This window comes from Salarias fasciatus, chromosome 23 (assembly GCF_902148845.1).
Source record: "Salarias fasciatus chromosome 23, fSalaFa1.1, whole genome shotgun sequence".
NCBI classification, from domain to species: domain Eukaryota; kingdom Metazoa; phylum Chordata; class Actinopteri; order Blenniiformes; family Blenniidae; genus Salarias; species Salarias fasciatus.
Genome location: NC_043766.1, coordinates 10,231,064 through 10,257,514, shown reverse-complemented (window position 1 = coordinate 10,257,514; position 26,451 = coordinate 10,231,064). Strand labels below are relative to the sequence as shown.

Below are 26,451 nucleotides of genomic sequence, written 5' to 3'. Positions count from 1 at the left end.
AGACACCGGCCCTCCAGGAACAGAGTTGGACGCTCCTGTTTCAGATGCTGGAAGCCGTGAGGTGTTTCAAAGTTCCTCACTCTGATCTGGAGGAGCTCTCGCCTTGTGGCGGGGCACATTACCCTGATGAAAACCCAACAACTAGACTGCATATTTTGATATGATCAATAAAAATTATTTTGTGGCATCATGTTAGGCAGTGGGTGGATGTTGGTATTTTACAATGAGTGTTGCAAATGTCAAACGGTCAGTCCACAATACTTTCCCTTGCCACTGCATATTTTAACTTAATTGATAGATGCCAGATTCAGGATTTTTTGTTGACCAACCTATGAAACCCCATGTATCGATGCTTTACTTAATACACCAGAAACAAACACAAAATCAAGCAATTTATTCTTGAAACATTTTTTTTTTTGTAACAACTTAATTTTTGCATAAGTGCAAAAAATGCACCCAAAAAACAGCCACCTGAGGGAACTCTACATCTTAAATAAAAAAACAAGCAGTGTACATTAATAGTACAAAATTCTTTTTAAAAAATTGCACAGTTTGTGTATAATATATATATATATATATTTATATATATTCAGAATCTCAGAATTTAAACAAACTTTAAAGGCTCAGAAAGTAAACAAAATTCACCAAATGAAAAACAAAACATTTTCCCTTTAATTTAAAGCTGAGGAGACTTGAGACCCTGTTTTTAAATGTGTCCGACATAAATATACATCTTCCTACGCAAGTCTCTTTACATATAGTCTCTGTGCTAGTGTTTGACCAGACAATCAAAATTATTGCAAAGTAGTTTAGTTCTACTAGGAAACACGGGTTTGGGGGTGGGGGATAGAAGCTTCTTTCTGCTGAATGTATTGTACGTTACTCATAAACAAAAACCCTGTTGTTTTTTTTCCCCTCTCTCTCGCTCTTTCTTTACACACCCTTCTGAATTTACTGTGATCCCTGCTGTAAGAAATGTTTGTTTCACAAACTGTGTGCATTCAACATTCCTAAAGTAAAGTTACCTCCAGTTTTGTTTTTCAGCGCGAACACAATTTTCCCTGACTTCTTCTTCTTCTATTTTTTTTTTTTTATGTATTTATTTTTTCTCCTGCATTTCAACTTTACACATCGGCCCAGCCCGGGCCTGGCGGTCAGCGTCGGTACGGGTGGAAGCCCTGTACGTTGTGGTTCTGCCCCCTGCCGAACGCGCTGGCGGCGGGCTGCGGGGCGGCGGCGGCCGGCTGTGCTGTCGGGGCTCCGTACGACGCCGTCGGCTGGGTCGGATCTGCGAAAGTGTGGCCGAAGGCTGTCAGATCCTGGCCGTAGCCTGAGGGGGGCGACAGGTGGTGGGGTGGGGGGATAGAAGGAAACAAAAGGGTGTCACTGTCCGGGATGCAGCCTCTACACAGAAACCTTATGGGTTTAAGATGTACAATTTAAATGATTTGATGAAAAGAAACTAATTTTATAAAGGAAGAGTCAAACTATTGTCACTTCTCAGATTATTCATATCATCACAGCTGTGAATGTCCCTAATATGTAGCCATGAATAGTAGGTCTTTGAATGTGTAAACAACTTCTCAACAGTGAGTGTTTTCATAGTAAACAAGCGAATAGATTCATAAGTGGTACACGAATCCTAATATTTAATATGTTTGTTGCTTTGCTTGATGCTCCTTTACTTTGGGCTCCTCATGAAAGTATAGTAAGGCCAAGAATACTCATGGTGGGCTTTTCCAATAATGTCAAATACTATAATCCCTTTTAATATATAAATGTATTTTTTTGAAAAAAGAGTTTAACACACAAATGGAAGTTTTAGCTGAATTTATTAACACATTGAGCTGGCTTCATTGAGAAAACAATGTTTGGAGAGTCTTGTGAATGAAAATGTGCAATGTTCCCATTTATACACTGGATGGCACCACAGCCCCTAAAACCACTCAACTGACTTCCAAGGAAGGAAAGCCACAGAACATCAGCATTTTCCCAATAGATTTACCTTAAGAGTGAAGTATAATAATAATAATAATAATAATAATAATAACAACAATAATAATAATAATAATAATAAAAAGAAAGAAAAAACTGGGATGAAAAGATGAGAGAGAAAAGGGAGAGAGTGAACAACAAAACATATTCCGCTGTAAAAATTCTGAGGACCAAGGAGAGGTCCCTCACACTGATGAGGAATCTCCTGGAAGGAACTGAAATTTACTTGTGTCGTTGAACGCCTTAAATCTTCTTTCCTTTCTCACCCCTGAAGCTACAGTGTGGTAACAGCACATGGGGAAAACACAACGGGTGAATGGACAGCTGATGCGTCAAGACAACTGAACCATGAAGAAATTTCCTGACAATTAGATCATCCTTTTACAATCAGCAAAGCAATGCAGACAGAGGGACAAAGTGAACAAAAAGGAGTACATGTTTAGTCTTGGAGTAGTAAAGCCTCAGCTGCTGAGGGAAACCACAAAGTCTGAACTGCAGCATGTCAAATTTCACTCCAGTTTTAGTTTTCCCATTTATTCAGCTGTGTAACAGGTGATGGCTGGGCTTTACTACACAAGAGTACATTCAGTAATTTGTATGTACATGCAAAATGTACATGCAAAATACTACATAGGTAGCCAAAGGAAAAAAAAAAAAGGCAAAGAACCAGGTTGCAGCTCTAATACACTACAGTACTGAACAGATGCTTCTTTTGTGGTTTTAGAAGACGATGCTTGCACCTACCTGCACTATTTCCTCCCTGTTCATCCTCACCATAACTCTGAGAAGGACGCGTTGGTCCGTAGGCAGAGGGGTCCTGAGGGTAGTTACCCAAGCCTATCAGGGAGATGAGGAGACCAGGTTGACTGAACCCAGATACTGCTGCCGGGCTACTTTACATCGTTCCCCTTTTACTGATCTATGAGAGCTTTACATTTATTCTTTCACTTACTGGGCCTGCACTGCATCTAGTGTTGCATTACTTTTACACATCAGCAGGGAGTCATACTCTGTGTCCAGCTACTTGCTGGCACGCCTGAAAATCTTTTCGTTATGGCAAGCCTGGTCTCTGGAAGTTTTGTGAAATGAGTGCCACGTGCCAAGATGTGGGTAAACTAAGCAAGAAATAAGAACCAGTGGTTTTGCATGATGCAATGGATAAAACCGCTAGTGGCCTGATGGATGCTAGATTTCACAGAATGGTAGCACATTTATCTTTATCTATGTTTTTTCAAATCTTGGATTGTGTTGGTTGCCAACATAACTCCTGAGATCAGAGGTAGATAGATGGAAACGAGGACTGAAAATTCCTCGCAGTGGAGCACACAGTACCATGGGACTCAAGTGTTTTTGCAGGCAAACACTGAAGCTGGCAACACACTAAGTCCCTGAACAAGAAGCCAGTGGGACGTTCCCACTGGCATCTGGATTGAATGAAGACTTTGACAATTTTAATTTATTGAAATCATCTCCATCTCTGAAGTTCATACTTTGTTGTTTGCTGCTTGACCACAACCAGATCTCAAAAGCTGACAAGGTGTAACACAAGCAAGTTCAGCATCACCATGACTGAGCGTCCAACATGAGATCTGAGATAGCAAACAAATCTACAGCCAATCTACAAAGCTTTTATCCTGATGTAACTTCTATAACTTTTTTTTTCCAAGTAAACTGATCAATCCATAAAGGTGGAAAGCTGCAGATCAAAAGAAGTTCTCAGTAGTAGTAGTAGTAGTAGTAAAAACACTGCACTGTCAAGACAGACTAGTCTGGGTTTCCAGTAATGACCTATAATTTCAAACTATCCCTGTCACCATTTCACCATTTCAAAGTGAAAAACTTATTTTTCTTTTTTTTTTTGAACAAATGAAGGCAAAATGATCAGAAGCAGTACATTTATTGATGAGTTATTGCTGAAAACATTTTACCAAGAGAACCCATTCAAAAACCAATTTTAATATAATAACAGGCAAGATGGTGACGGTACAAATCCAAGCCACTTTCCTTTAGGGGTTTCAGTGCTCAGATATTGCTCCAAGGCAAAACACCGATAACCCGGACATCATCAGGGTTTAAGGCCATTGTCCAGCAGCATTTAAATTTCATATCAATTACAACCTGTACAGGAAAAGCACTATTGCAGTGAAAAAAATACTTTGCTTTGGTAGATCTGAAATATTTAACTGAAGCATTAATGACATGCAAAACCACCAGTCTCATTCCAACTCCAGGCAAAAGTTAGCTCAATTTAACTGAATCTTCACTAACTAAAACAACAACAACAAAAAAGCATTCGTCTACAATTTGCCAGATTTTCACAGAAAGGTGCCTGCAACCATCATAAATATTATTAGTGGCTGTATGTCCACAGCAGCACATTGTTCATTTCACAAAAACCTTAGTGGGGCTGTGTTGTTCCTATGAAGACTTCAACGCCCCACGCAGGCGGCAGACAGGAGAAGCAGAAAGCTGGATGGAAGATCAGCACAAGCAGGAAACACCAGACAACATGAGCACCTGCCATGACTGAACGCGGTCACGTGACTGCTTTAAATGTATACTTGGAAATTTGAAGCAGCTGTAAGCCAAAACAGAACCAAAACACCAGCCAGCCAACGTAAATAAAACAAGAATGTAGTTCCTCAACCAAGAATTATTATCCAGATTTGTGCTCCTGTGACTGTTCTTTTTCCATGGGTGCTGGATAGTTTTCACAGTAATTTAGTTTTGATTTTATTGTAGATCTGAAAACCTCCAGCCTCCATTCCTGCTCTCAGCATGACCTCGGGCTTTCAGCCTTGCATGAGTATACAGTGTGTCATCGAACCTACCCAACAATTGCCTTAAATCACAGAAAGCAGTAATCATAACGTTCTACATGTACACTGAAGTGGTTTAAAATATTATATTTTCATGTCTCTGAAAGCAGAGCGCATCGTGGTCAACAGTTCATCAGTTCTGCTGAGATCCAGGAGGAATATACTCCTGACTCAATACACTCCAAAGGTAACTTGGCTGCAAAAAAGATGCCCATAATATAGTGAGATCTCAAAACGATTCAGTGAAACTGACTGGGTAGTGTTCACTCCATATCTAAAATTTAGAGGGGCAAAGGTTACATTTGCAGCCCACGTGTAAAAGCTTCAGTGAGATAGACTAATGAACATGTTGATAGGTTACTTAGCAGGTTGACCATGCCCAATTCCAGAAAAAAAAGGTAATATAGACATAATGATATCATGCTGATGCTCTTCTGACGCAATTGTGCAAAAACTAGAAAAAGAAGCCACCACAGTCACCAATGGAGGTGAAGTAGAAGAAGACGGGGGAGGGGAACCAGGAGGAGGAGGGGGGTTAATCAAAAGAGTTAATTAATGTTAATAGTGTCAAAAGAAAAAGAAAATCAAACAGTTTAATAAATAGTATATAACTGTGTTTCCGTCAAAAGAAAAACAAATCAAAATGCAAAAGACACAAAAACACTGCAAGGCAGGATGATCTAATTCAAACCTACCAATCTTTATTAATCCACAACCCGGCCGGAAAAACTCAACAGAAATGACTGCTGAGAACTCCTGGATACGGTGAAACTTCAGCAGCATCTTCATGGCAGAGTTACAGAGCTTCATGTATGCAAGAAGCATGTGTGCATGTACAGCTGTTTAAGCTAAATGGTCCAACAGCAAGCTCCTGCTTTTCTACAGCCTGTGGTCTTGATCTTGACTTAACAGTAGTTGCACCTACTAAATATATCCTGGGACATGGGTGAGACAGAGGGGTGAATAAACCTCACGTGGGAGAGGAAACGGGGCAGCATAACCTCTTTATGGATAATGCTTTCCTTACCATACTGGCTATAAGGGAAATCGGGCTGCCCAGTGGGAGCTTTGCTCAAGTCCTGAGTTGGCGTTGTGGCAGGGGCAAAGCCCAGCGTTGCTGTTCCCGGAGTGGTCGGTGGAGGAGGGACTTGTGGAGCGTACTGGTCTGCTTGGGGCGTGCCAAAACTGTAACCTGTTCGGCAGAAACGACAGGCATCACTTTTCTCTTTCAAGATCTCGACTGTGGCCTTGCATTGTTAAAGGAAGCAGATGTCTGAAATCAGAATGGACCACCTGACTAGAGACTAATAATACTGCTTCTTATTATTTCTACTACACAGAGTTTAACCAGTTCTATACCAAATACATTGTTTCTCTCTCTATCAGATGTATGGGTTCAGATGTACAGCTTGCAAATCATTCCAGAGCAAACAATCCCCTCTATAAGCCGACTTGCCCCAAATCAGTCATTAAACATGCCATTATACCCAGGGGAACACCAGAGTGAACTACTTCACTAAATGTATCAATAAACATCTATTTCCTTTTATTTATTTCTCATAGAAAAGGATCCATTATTGCCCCAGTCAAGGATCCATCCATCTCCCATACCGCTTTATTCTGTGCTGTGTCACAAGGTGCTGGAGGCAATCAAAGCTAAGTATGGGCAAGGAGGACTGCCCCATTCAAATTCAACGAAAAAAAAAAAACGAGTTTTGCATGATTGGCTCTCAGAGAATGGTATTATTGCTTTCCTCATCAATTATGTATCACCACACCTATCGGTGACCACTGTTACTGAGAAAGTTTTCATCTTTCACTCAAACTGGCAAAAGGTTTGCATAATATGAGAGGAAACAAAGTGAATTCATGTCTGATAAAAAAAAAGGCAGGCACAGTACACTGTGCTAACAGTCAACAGTGAAAAGCAGACTAATAAACAGGCTTTGCAGCCAAGTTTTAATAAATGTTGGGTGTCTACGACTTATGCTGTCCATCCCTGATAAGATGAAGGGTCCAACCCTGACCGCAGCAGCATCACCACCTCCAATAAGAAGCTCACATAAGGTGAAATAACACACTAACACCCAATTCATTGGAAAAGAAAACCGCTGTGGAGCCTTTAGAGGACAAAAACAAAACAAAAAAAATTACTACAACAGCTGTCAATTCTAATCACATTTGAAGGTTTTATTACAGAAACCTCTGACACTACGAATATGAATTTAGTTTTTAAGTGTGTAAGAAATCCTTAATCTCTGGTCAGAGTCTTTTTAGTAAAGAATCAGACAATTTTTTTGAAAAACCAAAGCCTCAGTCCAACCCATCTCGTGGCTGGATGGTGTAAAAATAGCCAATTTCAATGTCATATTTGACAGTTTAATCTTAAACTTTCATTTTGATATAAAGACTTTTTGTTTTCTTCTAAACAACACATGGGGGCTGAACTTTTCACACACTGGTCTTGTCTATATTTTGTTAATCTAGACCAAGAGAGTGAAATAATAAAAAATAACTCAAAAGTAACAGCAGTAAAAGTATAGACAACAAGATGGTGAGTAAATACAGTAGTTATTTGATGATATGCCCGTCACAGGTTGACATGCATAGGAACTGTGGAGTAAGTCCAAATTGCTAAATCACTTTTTGCCCAATTTAATGTAAGCCTTAGCTGTAAAAAAGGAAAAAAAAAAAGATGCTACTGACCAAACTGAGGTGCTGTGCTGTAGGCCTGCTGAGGGTAGCCTTGAGGTTGCAGCAAATCCACCCGCCGGAGTCGTGACCAGGAATGCATTGAAGGGTGATGGAGGCCTGCGTGGGGGTTCCCCGTGCCCGCTGACAGTGGAGGACCATATCCACCTGCCAGAACATAGAAGAGATTTACCTGGTGTTTACATGTATGTAAAAGTTCTTATCAATTACGGAGAAAAGGGACAGCAAAGACATGTTTAAAACACACAGGTATTATTGTCTTATGGAACAGTTTATAATCCAGCAACAAACTGCAATTATTCAGCTGGATGGTGACAGGGAGCCTGCTCTACTGCTCTGTACCCTTGAAGTGACTTTCAGATTCAAAAAGGGTGACGGCCCCTGGTTCAAAAACTGAAGGTAGAGAAGAGCCAAGCAAATGAAAGTAAGTTCTGAGTGAGCACAGGGCCGACACTGTCGCGAGCGCTGTGGGTCGACCCGGAGGTGGAGATATGAAGCCAAGCCTGACCAATAGCAGGGGGAGGCCGCAATCCATTCAACGTTGCCATCTGTCCCGGGCTGCAAATTATCAGCACCTTCAGCCATTATGAATCTGTGATAACATGTGCTGTTAACTGCCACCAGCCCATTGGCCACGCCGAGTGCAAGCCTGCTGCTGTAACAAGAGCTTCTCGAGATAAGCAAATGACCACGTTGTGAAGACATCTATCTATCTGGACGGCCAGTTACCCAACATACAAGAAACTGAGAGAGAGAGGTGTGTGTTGTCCAGTAGAAAGCTGCACACTTACCTATTTGCTGACCAAGTAGTTGAGACCCACACTCCTTCAGAAGGGGAAAAAAAGTTTTTACTTTTAGAATAAAGTAAAGCATGAAAGGTAAATTGCTTTTTTAATACAGTTCAATAATCAGATTGACAGCATGAGCACTGACCTACATGCACAAAGTTAATCTCTAAACAGATTTAACACACTTGCAGTTATTACAAGATTCTTCCTGTAAATTGCAAGTTTCTCCCACTCTGCTCTGAGACTTGTTCCCACTCACCTTGTGGCCCATACGGCTGTTGCCAGCCCTGAGCAGGCTGTGCTGTCCAACCATTAGCTGCACTCAAGATGCCCCTGGGTGCCCACTGGCAAGGGCCAAGCTGGCCAGGAGCTTTGCTGTCACGAGGTTCAGCCTTCTTTACTTCCACCTGGACAAAGGACAAGGGGGGCACATTTGGCAACACCGGCAAAAGGTCAACCGAGTCCCTCACCTCTACTGACCTGTCCTACCTACAATGCTTCCGCTTATTAAGTTGGGCCTGTTTGAAATGAAACTTTATGTTTATTCGACTAATATAGGGCAGCTGTCTAAATCAATATTACTGTGTAGCCAATAAAGCTGTGTAGCCATGTTTCTCAGGTACCAATAAATAAAAGCAAACTTCAGTACTCTAAAATTAACCTGGCAAAAATCTGCAGATTTGAACGAGGAAATGTTTTAAAAGTCTCCAGACTGAAAAATGTTCAAATGTACCTGAGAAACATAGAAACCTTTCTTGTTACAAACTACCCTATGCAAAAGAAATTCATCTAATGGCATGACTTACCTTTGTCCAGCTAACGCTTATAAAGAATTTAATATTTATCTTAATTGGAATAAGTTTTAGAGGGGAATGGATGTAGAGAGAACTCTGTATCTCAGCTCTAACAGGATATAAGTAACATGCAGAAAGTACAAATTAGCTTCTTTTTTTTCAGTTGATCTTAGGTGAATCTTCATACTGTGTCAAAAGTGACTAAATATTTGTTCAAAATGTCACCGACTCAACAAAATACCAATTAATTCTCAACTGTCCTTAAACAACCAATTGTCAATAATTGCGACCCCAAGTGTGATTTCAAGAATATTTCTAGGAATATGAAGAATAAGTGACAGCACACTGACCCTAATTGCCACTGAATTTTTATGCATACTTATTTGCTTTAGAGTCGAAAAAAAAAAAAAAAGGTGCGCCCCCAATAATAAAGTTTCCTGTCAGTAACTGGGCAAAGATACTAGCATTAACCAGAGGCAAAGAAACCAGCTGAGACTAACGGGAGCCGACCAGAAATAGACTGAGGGTGAGTTATTGGGGTCACCTTGCAGGAGGAAAACGAATCGTGAATTCCTTCCCCGCTTTAAAGGTGTTACCACCTTCCCCAGGCCTCCTCTCTTCCTTCTCTGTCGACCTAATTACATGCACATGTTTCCGGCAGTGGCCTCATACCGCCGCCGGCGGTTACCTGAGCACTTTCTCCCGTGGGCATCACAGCTACGAGTGATGGATACCATGACTTCTGTACAGTCCCCAACAGCAGAATTGGGATTTGTTCCACAGTTTGATGTGCTCCAATTTCTAATTTTGTAACTCATATCTCCCAGCATCCCTCAAGTCCCAGCATAAGGTAATGTCGACTCAAGAACAATGGTTTAAGCCGAGCCTTGATTCCTACTTGAAACGAGGGCAAAGTCAAGGGAGCAGGTACCACCGGAGAGTACGATCACAGCAGGTTGTTCTGAATCATTTACCAGGGAAACGGGATTAGGCTCATCTTTTTTCGTGTGATAACCAGAAACATCTCAATAAAAATCTGATGACTTCAAAAGAAAAAGGTCCCATTTTGGAAGATTGTACCTGTTGTCTCTACTCCTTGGGGGGTTGCATTTAAAAAAAAAAAAAGGAATTTATTACAAGTGAAGTATCAATCAAGTGATTTGAGGGGCTGGATGAAAACACAAAGACTCCAGCTGGGGGCCTTCTGTGCTCATCACGCTTCACTGTGAAGCCACCTTTCAAAAAATTGACAAAAATAAAACCTGATATCTGCGATCTTTATCAATTACCTAATATAATTTGGCTACAAGACGAAACTCCAAACGGATTTTCTCCACAAAAATAGCCTATAAAGTAGCCCACTGCGTTTGAAAATCTCACGTAAGAGGGGTCATAGAAACGTCTCCCACGTGACACATATCCTCAACTGACCTTCAAATACCTGACGGATTTGTGTATTTATGCAAGAATCAAGGACGGAAATGGGAAACACGCGATGACGAGACGTACTGAGCGAGTGTAACTCTGCTGTCAGGCTGATCATCATCTCCAGTCCACAATCCATTACTGATCAAATTAAATGACAGGCTGCTGCCCTCTGATATCTCAGCTAAGCAGTTAACCAATTGCTAAACACAATTCCGGTCTTCAGGGGGTAAAGAGCAGTGAAATGCTGTTAAATAGGATCTTTAAAGGCCCTTAAAACGCAAGTGTCAGGACATGTCCTCGCCAGTTAAGTAAAAATACAACTTATATTTCTCAGACTGGTTTCATTCAGCTGAGGCGGCAGGTGCATATTGCTTACATTGTGGGGGGAAAAAAATCATCCAACAAATCTAACAAACAGTGGGCGTTTTTTCTTAGAATAAGTAAAGAAAACCTGTCAACGAAAGAAGAATTGATTTTCAAAATGCAGAGATTCATACCTAGTCAGCATTTCCCTGGAATTACACCTTAAGTGATTGTTTCCAGACAAGTTAAACTAAAAACTAGACAAATTATATATTTTTTGTAATATATTTCAATATTGTGCACACAAAGGAGAAAATAGGTGCACCAGAGCACCAGAGCATGTATACACACACTGCACCTCAGTGAATGTATTGCTGTCTTTTTCCCATCCATCTGGTGCTCCCACTGAGTTAAAGCAAACACTATGGGGTGGCAACACGTCACTCTGTGACTCAAGTCTCATCCTAAGTAGCATTTAGCTTTTAAATTCATCATCCGGAGCACTGACAGACACAGTATGGAGATTCTTCAACTGAGGTCACCAAGTTCAACTTTTTTCTTTAACGTTTCAAAAAGAAAAAGGAAAAAGAAAAAGAGAAGAAAATCAACCAAAAAAATGTTGACGTGTAAGTGAACTGTCAACAAAAAACACCAGAAAACAAAAAAGAAAGAAACAGAACTGATTGGACCAATCCTTTAGGTGGTTCATATTCGAACATACTGGGTCTTAAGATTAAATTGTTCACTGTATCATTTTGTCTTAAGTTTATCGATTTTCGATCAAACGTCAAATTCAGTTAAGGCTTAATTCAGTTAAGAAAAGTTAACATCAGACATCCTAAAGGAGTGGTCAGTTTAAACAAAGCCTTGGGCGACAACTGAAACTGTAATATAACAGCAAGTGAAGAATGAGTGCATCTAGAAACTAAAAGCACAAGTGTAAATGGGGGTGTGCACTGCAATAAAAATATTTCAAATCGCTAAATCACTCATTGTGATTAATGTAAAATGTCAGAGGCTGAATTTGTCATGTATGATGCTGCATTCACAGATGGGAATCTAGGGGGAATTTACTAACTTTCACTCCAAACCCCACCACCCCCAAAAAAACAAAAAAAAAAAAAAAAAAAAAAACAAAAAACAAAAAACAGCATCATAGTATGATTCTCTCTTCGTCGCCCAAGCCTCTGTTTGATTTTAAGGGTAAAATAAAACTACAACTACACACTTTTTTGCCCATGATGTCGTGAAAATGCATGTTGACAGCCTGGTCCACTGATTGTTCGGCCTCGAAAGTAATAAATCCAAAACCTAGCCAACGACCAAGAGTGAATCAAGGTAGCAGGGGGGTTGTGACAACACAAGATGAACAGTATTGGGGTTCAGCAGAGTGAGGATCTGTCAAGACTGAGCAAGAGGCTCCTGGGGTTCGGATGATGTTGCTGACTTGCAGAACACCACAAATTCAAGACCATCATTAAGTGGGTTGAAGGAAACATTTGTCTTTAGTGTGCAGAGAAACATTTGACGAAGAGGACAATGATGGTTTGCTTAAACATTAAGGGTGACAAGTTCAAGTCCATTCCGTTAGCTCTAACAAGACTGAATGTCACTGACGAATGCCAATTAAACCAGAATCACATCATGTTACTTTGTGCTGTTTCATCCAAACCCCACCTTGATCTGTCCCTTGGCATATTGCTGTAGAGCACACACTCGCAGCAGCCACTGTTAATGCATCACAAAAATATGGAGAAACACAAACTGTTGAATGCCTAAAAGCTTTCTCCAAGCCTTCCCAATTTCAGGGTTTTACTTTTGAGTCAGCCAGGATAAGCCTAAAATGGACAATTGAAATATTGCTCACAATGGTAACACAAAGATATAGGCCATTGTTCTCCCAAACTGACAAGCTGCTAATTTTATGGTTTATGTGGGGAGTACACAAAGTGTGTCCATAAGTTAAACCTTTTTTTTGGCAGCCTCTCAGCTTTGCTATTGTTTTGCTGTCGGCCTCGCTCTGTCTGAAAACACACATTTTAAGAACTAGTCAACCGCTGCGTGTTGCAGTGATCCACTTTCGATCTGATTAACTTTTCGCTGTGGCAGAATTGGGTTGTGGGCACATCTCTACTTGGGGACCTAACCTGAATCCAATTAAATATCCTATGAGACACCAGAGGATTTAAAGACCTCTAGCACCATGCCAGGAAATCCCAAGCTTCATGATCTAGGACTATTAATAACATCTGTCAATGACTGTCCCCAGCCCAGAACTCGTTAGCACAATTAAGATGTTGACATGTGTCAAATATAACAACTGTGAAACAGATGAATGCCAGCTGTTAACTTATTGCTGGGTCACTGAAACTGCATCAGAAGAAACACAGACACAATTTGATTGATTATTTGCAGGATGGCGGCAATGTTTCAACAATTAAATGAATAAAAATAAAACATATTTGAAGGATTTTGATGCTTCTTAAGTTCCAGAAGTAAATTACATTTGATGTTTGAAAAATTTTGGGGATTTTTAATGCTTGCCAAAGAAAATACACAATATGTAGTTTATGCAATAAATAAATGAATAAATAAATAAAGAAGTGACAGTGTAAAAATCATCTGCTGACACTTTAAATGCAAAAATCAATAACTATCCAAAGGGGTATAATAAGAGCACAGATCTCCAACTTAATTTTTTCCTATCTATATTATGCTACAAATTTATCTGAAGACAGGACAGAAAAGTTTATTTTAAAAAGGACCTGACTTTTTTTTTAAGTTGAAAAATTACACATTCCATTCAGTATTTGGGAGCTATTCATCGCTCAAAGAATTAATTCTCATCAAACAGTTCAGACAAATTCATCTGTTGCTTTTCTCATCCGTTTTTTTTTTTTTCTTTTCAAGAGCTTGTCCTCTACAGACTCTTTTCTTCTTAAAGCGAACAGGTCATCTTTCAACGTGATCAACAAACTTAGGCAGCTTTGTGTACACTCCATTTCAACCAAGTGCATAATTAAGGGCTTTTAAATTTGGCCTGTACCTCTGTGCTGCCTGTCAATGCACAGTAACCTAAAGGAGAAAAGACAAATCTTAAAAGACACCGTTAATCACATTCAAACCATTCACGAGGAGAAGGAGGGACAAAAGAAAGAAAAATAGAAAGGGCTTACTTACAAAAATACTTAACTTTCTACATATGGGAAAACACATACTATGCCATTTAAGATACATGTATCAGTTACGTCTAAATCAAGGTAAATAAAACTTATTCCAACATTGAGCAGCTAATGGTTTTAGTAAAAGAAACTGATTATGCTATTAAAGATTATGTAATGATTGTTACTGGTGCAGTACGTCATGTTAAATCCCAAAGACAAACTATTCTGGGTTCCTCCCAACAGAGAATGAATGGGCTTTTGAAGGGAGAGCACTAATGCATGTTGTGGGTCATTGGCCGCTGCATCATTGCTATGTAGGACAAATGCAGATGAAACAGCTGTGACTGTAACTCAGCGAGCAGAGTCTGACACCAACGCCGCCGGTGGCACGGGTTTGATTCCCGTGAGGCCAACCGTGCTAAAAGTGTCAGCGCATGTCACAGACTCATGATACATTTATGACTGAAGCAGACAAACAAAAAGTCTGTCATTTTGAAACAGGTTAGAAAAACCTACAAAGTGTCAAAGGACCTTCAGTCTATTGAATTACTCCATTGTTCTCTGAATAACTTCCCAGCATCCACCTTTAGTATTTTGGGCCACAATAAACCACACTGAAGTATAAATCCCTTGATAGACACTCAAACTGCTCTCAATGTGCCAGTCGCGTGGTTGACTGAGTACTACATTATTTTGGAGCACCCATTTTTCTGTAACCCGTCGTCCCTTTCTTGAAGCTCTTTATTAACTTTACAGATAACAACAGGAACCTCTTTGATTCAATACGGTTTACAGCAAGCGCAGACAGATTTTGAACTATAGTTCACATAGAAGCTTTTTATGTCTTTTGGTGTAGCATAAATGATCAAACTGTACGGACTGGCACCATGGACAGGACACGTCAAAGACAACTGTGTGAAAATTTTGCATTTGATTTTTATCCAATTGGTTAATATTTCATTTTAGTGTAGACCAAATATCACCTAATAACGCTTTCAAAAACTTGACTGACGTTTGTTGTCTGTTCAGACTTTTAAGAAGACCCTTGTCACACAGCTCCAGCATTATGAGTACGGTAAGTATGAACTGAAAAGGACAATGAATGTTTTCCTGGAATTTAAGTCTCTGAAAAGTTTTAACTGGTGTGTCGCAACATTCACAGATATTTAGAATGAAATGAAAGAGTTAACTTTTCTTTTAAATTACATTTATGTGAAAGTGAAAATTCCATAAATTTTCCATTCATCACAACTACACACAGAATACTGTTTTTATTTTTCATAAATAAGCTTTGCTCAAAAATCATGAACATATGAGCATACAGTACCACAAATCATGAAAGTATTTCATGAGACTCAATTTTTTCCGTATTTTATAACTTAGAGCCACACGTATATCACAATTCTATTATGATGAAATGCTTCAGATGTTTTACTTCTCAGCGTCAAATATAGAAGCAATTGTTAAAGCAATGATAATCTGATGTTTTTTGGATGCAGCTCTGTACCTGAAAGCATCCATAAATACCCTTCACTATAATCACATAGAAATAACTGTGTGACAAACATGAACAGGAGAAACAGATCCAGTCAAACCCTCTGGACGGGCAGGTGAAACTCCTGGCAATCATACAAAGATACACTTTAGAAATGTCCTTTAATGCAGTAGCAGCTCATGAGCCGGTGCAACGAGGGCTCCTACATGCATCATTAACTGCACTAATAAATGCTGATGAAGAGATCATTACTGCTGCAGGCTAAACAATATAATTCAAGGAAAATTAAGTGGTGGAGACTTGCATTTTTCCAAGGGTCTTTAAACTGTTTGACTATGACATTTCGACTCTTATGAAGCTTCCTAAGAGATTTGATCCCAGCCAGTTGTTTAATGCTCAAATAAAGGCTTCTTCTCCTTTTTTTCCAACATATCTAATTGCCTTGTCCCGCTTCAGTCTTTTTTTACTGAACACAATATGCTGAATAGAGCAGAAAAGCACATATGGAATGGACTAATGTTGCTTCACAAGGTCATGGAGAGTAGTGAAAATAAAAGAGTTTGGAAACAGTCAGTGTGCAGATGCAAAAACATAATGCATGCTGGGATATGGCTGCAAATTACAATTTAATTTTCTATACAAGAATAAGAATGTTATACCAAAAAGACTGTAAATTTAACACAAAGTGAAGATACCTAATGAACCTCTTCTTAAAGTGTATTAGACTTGGGGAAGTGGTTTATCTATCATTTGAAAAAATAGGGATGCGTTTTATAAACACAAGGTCACAAGCTGGTATGGCGTTTACTACTGATGGCGTTACCGCCATTTGTTTTACTGTGCACATTTCCCCACACACAGAAACCCTGACAAAGATTACTGTGTTTTAATTGCTTTAAATGACTGAGGTTGAATGTGATTTTTCTCTTTGGGCCAGTATAGTTTGTCATGAGATTTAAGATGGTAAGGTATGGAGTGGGGAGAGAAAAAACGGGATCAGCTTTTACCTCGGGGCCTCTGCTTCTCCGCATCATAGATCATTACCACCTCTGTGACCTTGAATGGGACAAAGGGAAACAGTGGCTCCATTTAGAAAAACGGACAGGGTCCCTTCGTATTCCAATTAAACAGTCAGACTCAGTATAGACAAATAATTAATTATCCCATTTCACTAAATTATAGTACTGTAATAGTGACCCTGTTCAATGTCACATCCATTCAAGCAGACTTAACAATATGAACTGACTTGCATTATGCACTTGGCAATACTCACCACTCCGAATCTATTGAAATAGTCCCTGAGTTCAGGCTCGCCGCAGTTATGGGGGATTCCACCTACAAATATCTTCTTTGATTTATTGCTATCGGCTTTGCTGCCCTTCTGAAAAGAAACAGGGAGTGTATGGATTTGAATGTCTGTTAAAGGATTACTCTGGGAAGGGGCCAGTTAGCCATCATCTATTCAGACAGTACAGAAGAAATTAGGTTCTCCTCTTGCCCTGGGGTATAATTCTTAACATGTCATGTCAATGCAAACACTAGTCTCCACAGATCGGAGAGCACGGCTTCTTGCACTCACTCACAACCACTAAGCATTTTACCACTGCTGTATTCACGTTGTAAATGTGAGATCCAGCTCACAACAACCTATTTCTAACAATCATATCTTTTACTTCCTGATTAAAATGTGCAGTACCAACTACTTGACTTCATCTGACAAGTTTCTGCTTATAGACAAATATAAGATTGTTAAAACGTGCTTTGACAGCAGAGATTAAATAACTGAAGCTTCCACTGCCTGAAAGACACAAAATGATGGCAATAGTTCTGCAGAGGCTTGATAGCATTGCTGATCTTCCCTCAAATTATCCAAGTTGGAGCAGAGATTTATGCCTTTCAAAATGAGGAGAGAAAAAAAAATGCTGAAAGTAATTACATGCAGCACAATGGCCAACTCACCCCCAAACTTCCTTATGTGTTAACATTTTACCTCAATGAGAGACACAAGTAACAACAAATGTTATATTAAAAAAAAAAAAAGAAAAAAATTACATTCAAAAAGTATAGCTCTATTTTAGCAAGATGATACAGACTGACGACGTCTTTGTAAGATCATGTGATGTTACATCTGGGAAAATGTGGCCTTATTATGTGTCAATCCCAGAAAAGCAGATGCTGTAGCACAGTGCTGCTGATGTTAATAGTGTCCCTTCGTTACACAAAAGGTTGTTTGAAGTCAGATACTTTTCAATGCCACTGTGGCTTATCAAAACCCAACTTATAAAGGTTACAAACTGTAGCTTGAAAAGGAATTTATTCAATGAACCTATTTATAAACTTGGCTTAAGGTTTCCTCGACAAACCATCAAAGAAAAAAAAAAATCTAGAGACCAACCTCAGGAAGAGGAGCCTCATTCCATCCGAAACACCTAGCCTAGCCTTCCCAGTAGAAATTAGACTCCTCTTACCCAGCCCTCCTTGGTTCGAGATTTTTCAGGCTGCATTCCTCTGGGAGTGCATGGCTTCGGGTCAATCTGACAGCAGAGAGAGGAAACGTTTGACATTAGCCCCAAATATGAGCAAAGGCACCTTCAAATGTTACTCCCTGCATGTACATTGATTTTTTTTAATTTTCACTATAAAAAAACACATTGTGCATTCACCTGGACTATCAACATAATTACGAAAAAAAGGCAAAATGCCAATGAACAAAGGGAAAGAGTGCAGTGTGCAAAATTTAAAGAACTAGCAAGAACTAGTTTAGTTTCATTCATGTCAGACCAACCTTGGAATGTCTATTGTGCAAATCAAACTTGGAACAGGGAAGTCTAGATGGGCAAACGTCAGTCTTTACTGAGCACATCTTTCGCATTAGACGATTGAGAACAAGCACAATTCAAACAAAATGTCTTTCTACAATACTGCTGTGAAGGGTAAAATACAACTTCTGTTGTTTCACATTGCTGGCACAAAGCACCGGCACGTTCAATTAGTTATCTGATTCTCAGATTTAAAATACTCACATTTCTTCCATCAAGATTATGTGGCTTTGTCTCCAGCACTGTTCGTACACAATTGGGGTCTTTAAACTTAACGAAGCCGAATCCTCGCGATTGATTTGTAGTTTTGTCCTTCATGATGACACAATCTACAACTTCCCCATACTGTGAAAAGTAGTTTCTCAGTGTTTCTGAGGAAAGAAAAGAGTAAACACTCAACTGTAGAGTTTAACAAGAAAGGAGGAACAGAAGAAAAAAAAAAACAGCACATACTAGGATTATAATCTAAGATTCAATCTGAACCAGTGTGTCCTCAAACAACATATAGAAGTCAATGTCTTCATGGAAATGATGCACTTCAACCAGCTGTAACACAATGACTGTGAACCAAACAGGTGTAGAAAGAACCACACAAGCACCACTCAATGTCAACGATTAAAAGTTGCGCAGTGATCTTGATTTGGAGTTATTCGGGAAGAGCTGGAGATTTTACTATCGATGAAAACTTAAATAGATAAAACACTTGTATCACAATCATAAAAAGCCAACAAATCATTGAACCACTGCCATCTCGCACGGTACCAAATATACAAATAAATTCAATGCCCGCTCTCGCCCACACAGGAAAGGCAAAGCGTGCAAGTTTGAACAAATGAGGAGTCACTTTGGAGAGAGTTACCGTAATTGCTTTCCTCATCGCTGGAAAACCCTGGGGCATTGCCACAGAAACAACCTCAGAGTTGCATGGCACTGTGGTTCAGACCTTAATGTTAACAGTGTTGTTAACACAGACAAGCACTTGTGCAAAGTTACACAATGGTCAGCCAAGCATGAGGAGGCGAAAAGCCTTTAAACAAACTAGATCATCTCCGGGTAGGACTGAATGAGAGGAGTGTGTAGACACAGACCTGATGTAGACAGCTTAAAGGCAACTCCACCACCAGCATTTACATCTGATAATCAGCAGGTTTTCAAGGTTGAAAACGGAAAAAGTAACAAATTACAGTGACACAACCATCTAAAAGCAAGGAAATAACATTAACACAAAGAAACATCAGGTGATCATGGCAGGAAGATGACTATTGCACATATTTTTTTTAAATATACAGACCCACACAAAGCTGCAACAAAGGGAGCACCGGTGGATTATTTCTACATTAAACTCTGGGGTTGCTTCAAATGCAGTCTTTCATTCAATGACTGAATGTATCAATAATGTCTGAAGATACAGAGGGCTGTCCATCATTTTAACAGAGTAGACTGGAGAGGGCAGATCTTCAGCTGTGACTCATTCAGTCAAAAAATCAGAAAGTCTAACAAAACCTCTGATCAAAATGTATTACTCTGTCCACATTTCATTTACTTTGTCAGAGACAACACACATTAATCAGATCTGACATTTCAGTATTTGTTATTTAAAACAGCAATTTCATTTGCAAAGCCTGCTGCTAACAATACTAATGCTCTACATCACTATTATCTTGTCAGTCATGACAATATCAGTAAAATAATATTATCATGCAAATCTTGCAATCATCTGTCTTTTAAGATGAATAGTTAATTGACTGTCTTGCTTATTATGCTGAAATTCTGATTTAAACTTCACAGATGTGATTGTGCGTTAGTTCATTCAGTCCTATGTGAGAATACATAAATGTTTCAATTGTGAACTGTTGAGCAGAAACAAAATCCTATTTTCACTGCTGCAGGTCAAGCTTTGTGACAGAGGAACGTGTTTACTATTCGCTGATATTTTACATATGAACAACACATCTCTCAATAAAGAAAAATCACATCCAATCATACGAGGAAATGGTAAAGAAGTGGATTATTAGTCAATGATGCGAAAGCAATTGTGATCATTACATTAAGTTAACCCAATCTTTAGCTGAGAAATTCATCAATCAAGAATGAGTTCATTAATATCACCTTTGTCTGCCAACCTCAGCCAAGCTCCCAACAACATGACCACATGAAACACCCTTGATTAAATAATAGCATCATAAACACTGATTGTCTCAAAGACAACATCACAATATTGACATAAGGACGGAACTAAATAAGACAAATCAAACTCTCAGTTTGGAATTACTGCCTTGATTTACCCAGGGTTGTGCAAATTAACTATAAGCAACCAGTCAAAGCACCATGTCTGCTGCAACTCAAGTACTCAACAAACCCATACATGCATATTCTTTCACAAGTGACTGGGGTATGAAGTGCAACTTACCTTGTGTGGTACTCCAGTCCAATCCACCCACAAATAGTTTCCTGAAAGAAGAAGGTACTGTTACTCAAACAGAAAACGCTAAAAATTAGACATCTCTACTCTGATCAGACAAAAAAGGGCAATTTCAGGTAGAAGAGGCATGATGTGAACAATAAAACAACTGAAGGCAGTGTTTGAGGCACAGCTGACTAAACAGCCAAGCACACAGACATTACACAACATACACAGCCACTAAATCTGCTGCAGCATCGGTGAACACACACACACAGCCACCGTGTTTAATGTGACTCATGTGGAGCCCGGTCCTCGCTCTGTGGATGCCAGCTTTGGGCTTGAATGCAAAATCCTCAACAACAATAAAGGTCTTTTTATGAACCTCCTGCCACGTAAGTCACCTCGGGACAGAGCCGTGGTGTTTTATCAGGCTAACACAAAGTGCCTGCAGTCGGCGGTGTACCAGCCAGGACCTCTGAAAGCCCCCCGTGTTGTTACTGTGGCAGCGGAGGAGAGAAGCGGTCTGCCCGCCCGCCTGCATGCATGCGGACCACCGGACTCAGACGCCGGGCTGCGCTCCTGGAAGTTCAGCGGCAATTCAAACGTACAAATCCAACTAGCGATCGACTTGCGGGATGTGTGTTTAGGATGGCCGCTCCGACTCAGCAGCAGCGCGCGCGTGTGTGTATGTGTGAGTGTGTGTGGCAGGAGCGGGGGATCGGTGATCATGCTCCATCCTCCAGCAGTGCCCGCTAAATGTCCTCACACTGGCGAAGTCAAGAGGAGACTTTCGCTTCGCTGGCAAGCGTTAGCTGGACTAGCTCGTCGGCTGCGAGCTAACTAACAACAACACGGGAATAAGTGACTACACGTCCGCAAGCCCAGTGACAAGCACGGCGGCGAGACCCCACACAAACACCACGTGTTTCTCTCCGAGTCTCGGCACTGACAGGCGAGCGGCTCGGGGATCTGCTCTCACTTTTGCTCCGTCTTTCTCCGGGCTAGTTCACGGAGCTAGCTTAGCTCGCTAGCTAACGTTAGCGTTTAGACGGCAGCTGACAGCGCTGCGCGCCGCCCGTGAGTTCCAATCCCCTCATAGTTTTCCTCTTCTCTTCCAGCGGAGAGCGGCGGCGAGCGCATCTTACCCGACTTCATCTCCGACTAAGTTGTTGTTCATTTCTGAGGCTAAAGCGGGGGAGTGTGGGAGCTGTGACCGGCGTGCTGCTTCAGTGCTGCCCCTCTCAGACTGAGAGCGGAGGAAGGTCACTCCGCTTTTTGGTTCAAACTGTTTCTGCGCAATGACGACGCTGCGGGGGGCAGCGGCCTTTAAAGGAACATTACACCCATCCCCGGCGCCCACCCGGACACACACTGCTGTTCACCACATGACCAGTTTCATCAGCACAAATTATAAGGAAAAAAAAAAAAGAACATCAGAGTTACAGACTGGGAGATCAGATCCCTAAAGTAGCACGGGGGGAGATAACTCTCATTCGGGACAGCATTAAAGCTGAGAGTTAGTCCATCCATTTAATCATCTACAGTTTCATTAACAATTGTATCCAAGGGCAGTGGTTTGCTCTTGCCTCACAGCAAGAGGGTCATGGGTTCAATTACCCACCTTTCTGATAGGGTTTGCATGTTCTCCCTGTGTGTGCATGGGTCACCCTTTTGGTTCCTTGGCTTTCTTTCCATAGATCAAAAATATGCATATGCAAATTGCCTCTGGGTGAGAGTGTATGGATGGCAGTTTTGAATGTAGTTTTAGAATGTTTTGTTTTAAAATTGTCGTATTGGTGGGACTTGGAGAGCTCAATATTTTTTCAGATGGTAAACACCGAAAACTTTGAGAACCTGAGTTAAAATACAGTTTAAAGTGTTATGCTCATATTCTGCTATATTGTGGTACATTATGTGTTGTGAAATTTTTTGTCATTTGTAGTTGTTTTTTGTTTGTTTGTTTGTTTGTTCGTTTGTTTTTGGCCATTTGTTTGTGCTCAAGCACTGTGACTATAATACCATTAGGGTATTATTGAAGCGTATTTTTTTCTAATCTAATTTTACCAAGAAATATTTTATGTCACATTATGCTTTGTAATGATTGTAGCTTCAGCCCATTTTAACATTTACCAATAAAGCCCCAATACTATGACCACCTCGCTAATTTTCTGTCTTTTACACTTTTTACAATCAAAACAGTCCTGACCCAACAATGCACAGATTCTACTAAACCACTGAGTTATGGTGTTTCCGCACCAAGATATTTGTGCATAGCACATCCTCTGAGTTGTGGGGCTTTCATATGCACTCTTAAATATGTGAGGTTGCCCACTGCCCCCCCCCCCCATGACCCACCAGTTCATTGCCTTCCTTCCATGAACCACTTTTGATTGATCGTGAACACTTCAGACTGTTAAATTCCCCAAAGAGCTGCAGTTTTGGAGATGCTCTGACCCAGTTGTCTAGCTGTCCTAATTTTGGCCCTGTCAAGTTTGTTCATATCCTTACATTGGTCCATTTTTCCTGCTTGTAACACGTCAACTTTGAGAATGCATTGTTCACACTCCTCATTAATAAATGTGACAATGTCAAGCGAACTTCAGTTGAAATTGACATATATTCACATTAAAAACTGTGGATATTATATATAAAAACAGAAGAAAAGGAAACAATAACACATGACTTTTAAAGTATCTTAATTATAAAATCCTCCGAAGTGGAAATTGTTAATTCTTTATCATTCTTTTGCAACTTGCTCCATCTAAATATAGTATTTTAACCAATTTGAATTTAGGTGAATATGCCTGATATCACTTAATAAACTGAGTGTTTACTGGTCGTGTGGCACCAGCAAAGGTTCATGCAAAAGAGAAATCCAAGAACTTGTACAGGATGAATTTTATGCAAATTTGGTCATTACATTTTCAAATCTGCCACTGACAAACAGGGACAAGCAGTGAACAGTGACATTTAAAACAAGAAATGCAAATCCAAGTGACAGAGGTGACACAAAATTATACTGTGATTAAATTACAGCTTTTAAGCACAATGTGCTTTTAATTTTTATTTAGAAATAGCATGTGACCACATGAGAGGCTGAAGTGTTGGTTTTCTGTCCTGCATGAACTTTGCTCAAAAAAATAGTTCTGCACAAGTTTGGAGTCAAAATACTTTAAGTTCAGGGTTCTTTATTTGATGTTCTTTTGCATAAGACACACATCAAAGCTATTTTTATGACAGAATTATGTTTAAATTCGGTTAGAGAAAGAATCTTTATATTTTAATGAGCATCATCTTTCTGTAGCCTTTTCCAGCCTTGATCCATTAAACTGATGACACAGTGCTGCAGTGGTTTGCACTGTTGCCTTGCAACATTAGAACTGGTTTGATTCCAGGATCAGGTGTGTCTGGGTGGATTTACACATTCTGCCTGTACCTGTGTGAGTAAAGCATTCTGGCCTACTTGCACAATCCAAAGACATGCAGGTCAGACTAATTGGTGGTGTTAAATCACATGTCTGTGTGGTCATTGTCTGTCCCTCTGTGTTAGACCTGTGATGTACTGACCGTCTGTCCTCAGCGTCTCGTTCTCCAATGTCTCACTGTTAGACCTGGCTCAGGGCTGGTAGTCGACCGTACTGGATGCATTGAGCCTTCTCTTCTCTCTCCATACGTTACACATCATTAATCTTATGTGCCTCTACTGCCTGTGCTCTCTCTCTCTCTCTCTCTCTCTCTCTCTCTCTCTCTCTCTCTCTCTCTCTCTCTCTCTCTCTCTCTCACTGTACTTCCCAGCAGGTAGGTCACATTTGTGAAGCTGAAAGTCCCCAAATTCCTGCTCCTGATATCCCATGCTCTGCTCACTATGTTGTTGATTGCTATTCTTTTTTCCAGTTCTGTCTTTACTGTGTCGGGGCAGATGACCACCAGCTCTCAGGTAGGTTCTGCAGAAGGGTTGTTGTTGAAAATGCGTTTTGCAGTGGGATTGTTAGAGTTCCTGCATTTAAGTGGAATGTTTTGAGGAACTTTTTTTGCATATAGGATACAAATAAAATTGAACTGAAGTTCAGCCAGGATTGGCTCTATAGTTTCAAAATTCTAACTTGGGAAAGGAAATAGAACAGTTTGATACATGAATTGTTCATTCCCAGTGCAGATTTAAAAGTTCATTTAGCCTATAAACTCTTTAAAACTTCAAAAACATGCAATCATGACATCTGATTCAGTGTAAAAATCTTCTTACATCTGAGAAATACCTCAGGGTCTTGTTAAGATAAAATATAAGATCAAAACAACTTGTCATTACTTAACTGTGCAAACTAGACTACACCACTGATCACATGCCGTCCACGTCCTATTCCACCCATTCTGTGTCATTTAAGGCATTCGCAAAGTCAAATATGTGGCTTACATTATGCAATACCAGTAGAACTAATTAACAATAAAAATAGAAGTGTATAAATATCCTCTCTGGTCGTATTCCCCAAGCTTTCATAAACTCCCCTGTGGGAATTGTGAAAGTCGGGGTGAGATCCAACTTCTCGCTGAGCGTAATGTTTGTCCCTGAAAGATGTTCTTGTTTCTCTTTAATATCATTTTTTAGAGGACAAAACGAGGTCACGTGTCAGTGTGTTAAGATTTATGACAGATTCACCACAGGGACTGAAGCCATTTTTTTTCTTCGTTATTGACATGGTGGAGCAGCGTGATCATTTTTCTAGGAGGTACATGTCTCCTCTGAAATTGGTCTTTTTTTAGGGTTATAGAGAGTGGAAAAACAGTTTGCCTTTCTTTTCAGTTTTTATGATCAACTGGCCCACCACGTTAACCAACATTAAGAGTGGGGAACCGAATTATGTAATAAACTGATCCGAATGAAAATCTGAATGCATGATATGAAATTGTTTTGTATGTTCTTTTTTTTTCAGTTCAGCTTGTTCATTCCTGTTACTGTTCATATGTGACACAAATAAATCCAGCCATTTTAAATGACTGAAACACTTTTTTTTTAATTCCAATCTAGTAAGTTTGAGCACAAATCATATTTCATGGTCTTTAATCAGCAGGCATACTTCCACACAGTACACTTTTGCAGAGAGAGTCAGACTTGCTCATTTCTTGTGAGACAGCTATCATAATACTATAAAGCCACAGACAGCTGCTGCCAGCACTTTTTCTGGAAGAATTTTCAGCCTCTCTCATGTAGATGGAACAGCCACTTGTCACAGCCTCTTCTAACAGTATAGACTGTAATAATCACCCAAAGACAAAAAGCTAAACAATAAATGAATAAATAAATAGTGCAATACAGTTGAAGCTTTTGAAGTGTTTTTAACACAAAGAAAAAAACATAGCATTTTTCACATCCTTTCAGAAGGACAAAACACACAGTTGTCTGATTTCAGGGCAATTGCTGCAATTGTTGCATGTATTAACATCAAAATGCCGCTAGGGGGCATATATCAACTGTTTATACCAGCTGGACAAACATATTTTCATAAAATCTGATGTGAGTCAGCTGCCAAGTAACCACACAACTGTTCCTACAGTTAATGATGAGTGGGCACAGTCAAGCCATGCAGAGAAGAATCTGCAAAATATACACCTCATTCAAAAGATTAAAACACATCATGCAAAACATATGAATCACCAAATGCTAAAATCATTTAGAATTATTTAAGATGTCAACATTCCGTTTTCTTCTTCATGAGTGTCTCACACGACTTAAAC

General features: G+C 39.9%; 1 protein-coding gene and 1 long non-coding RNA gene across 2 annotated transcripts; one reads left to right on the top strand and one right to left on the bottom strand.

Annotated features, from left to right (window-relative positions):
* Nucleotides 1-928: 928 nt before the first annotated feature.
* dazap1 (DAZ associated protein 1) lies at nucleotides 929-22,053 on the bottom strand. Its single transcript, XM_030083730.1, is given in 16 exon segments — nucleotides 929-1,330; nucleotides 2,740-2,832; nucleotides 5,842-6,006; nucleotides 7,521-7,566; nucleotides 7,568-7,633; nucleotides 7,636-7,673; nucleotides 8,318-8,330; nucleotides 8,332-8,351; nucleotides 8,574-8,721; nucleotides 12,068-12,150; nucleotides 16,506-16,554; nucleotides 16,772-16,879; nucleotides 17,967-18,032; nucleotides 18,522-18,688; nucleotides 20,728-20,768; nucleotides 21,867-22,053. Coding segments are annotated over 16 exon segments (1,311 nt in total). The 5' UTR covers nucleotides 21,899-22,053; the 3' UTR covers nucleotides 929-1,154.
* LOC115382087 (uncharacterized) lies at nucleotides 9,248-23,973 on the top strand. The gene is made up of 3 exons (XR_003930494.1): nucleotides 9,248-9,328; nucleotides 10,723-10,724; nucleotides 23,962-23,973. It is a non-coding gene; the product is annotated as an uncharacterized LOC115382087 (long non-coding RNA).
* Nucleotides 23,974-26,451: the final 2,478 nt, after the last annotated feature.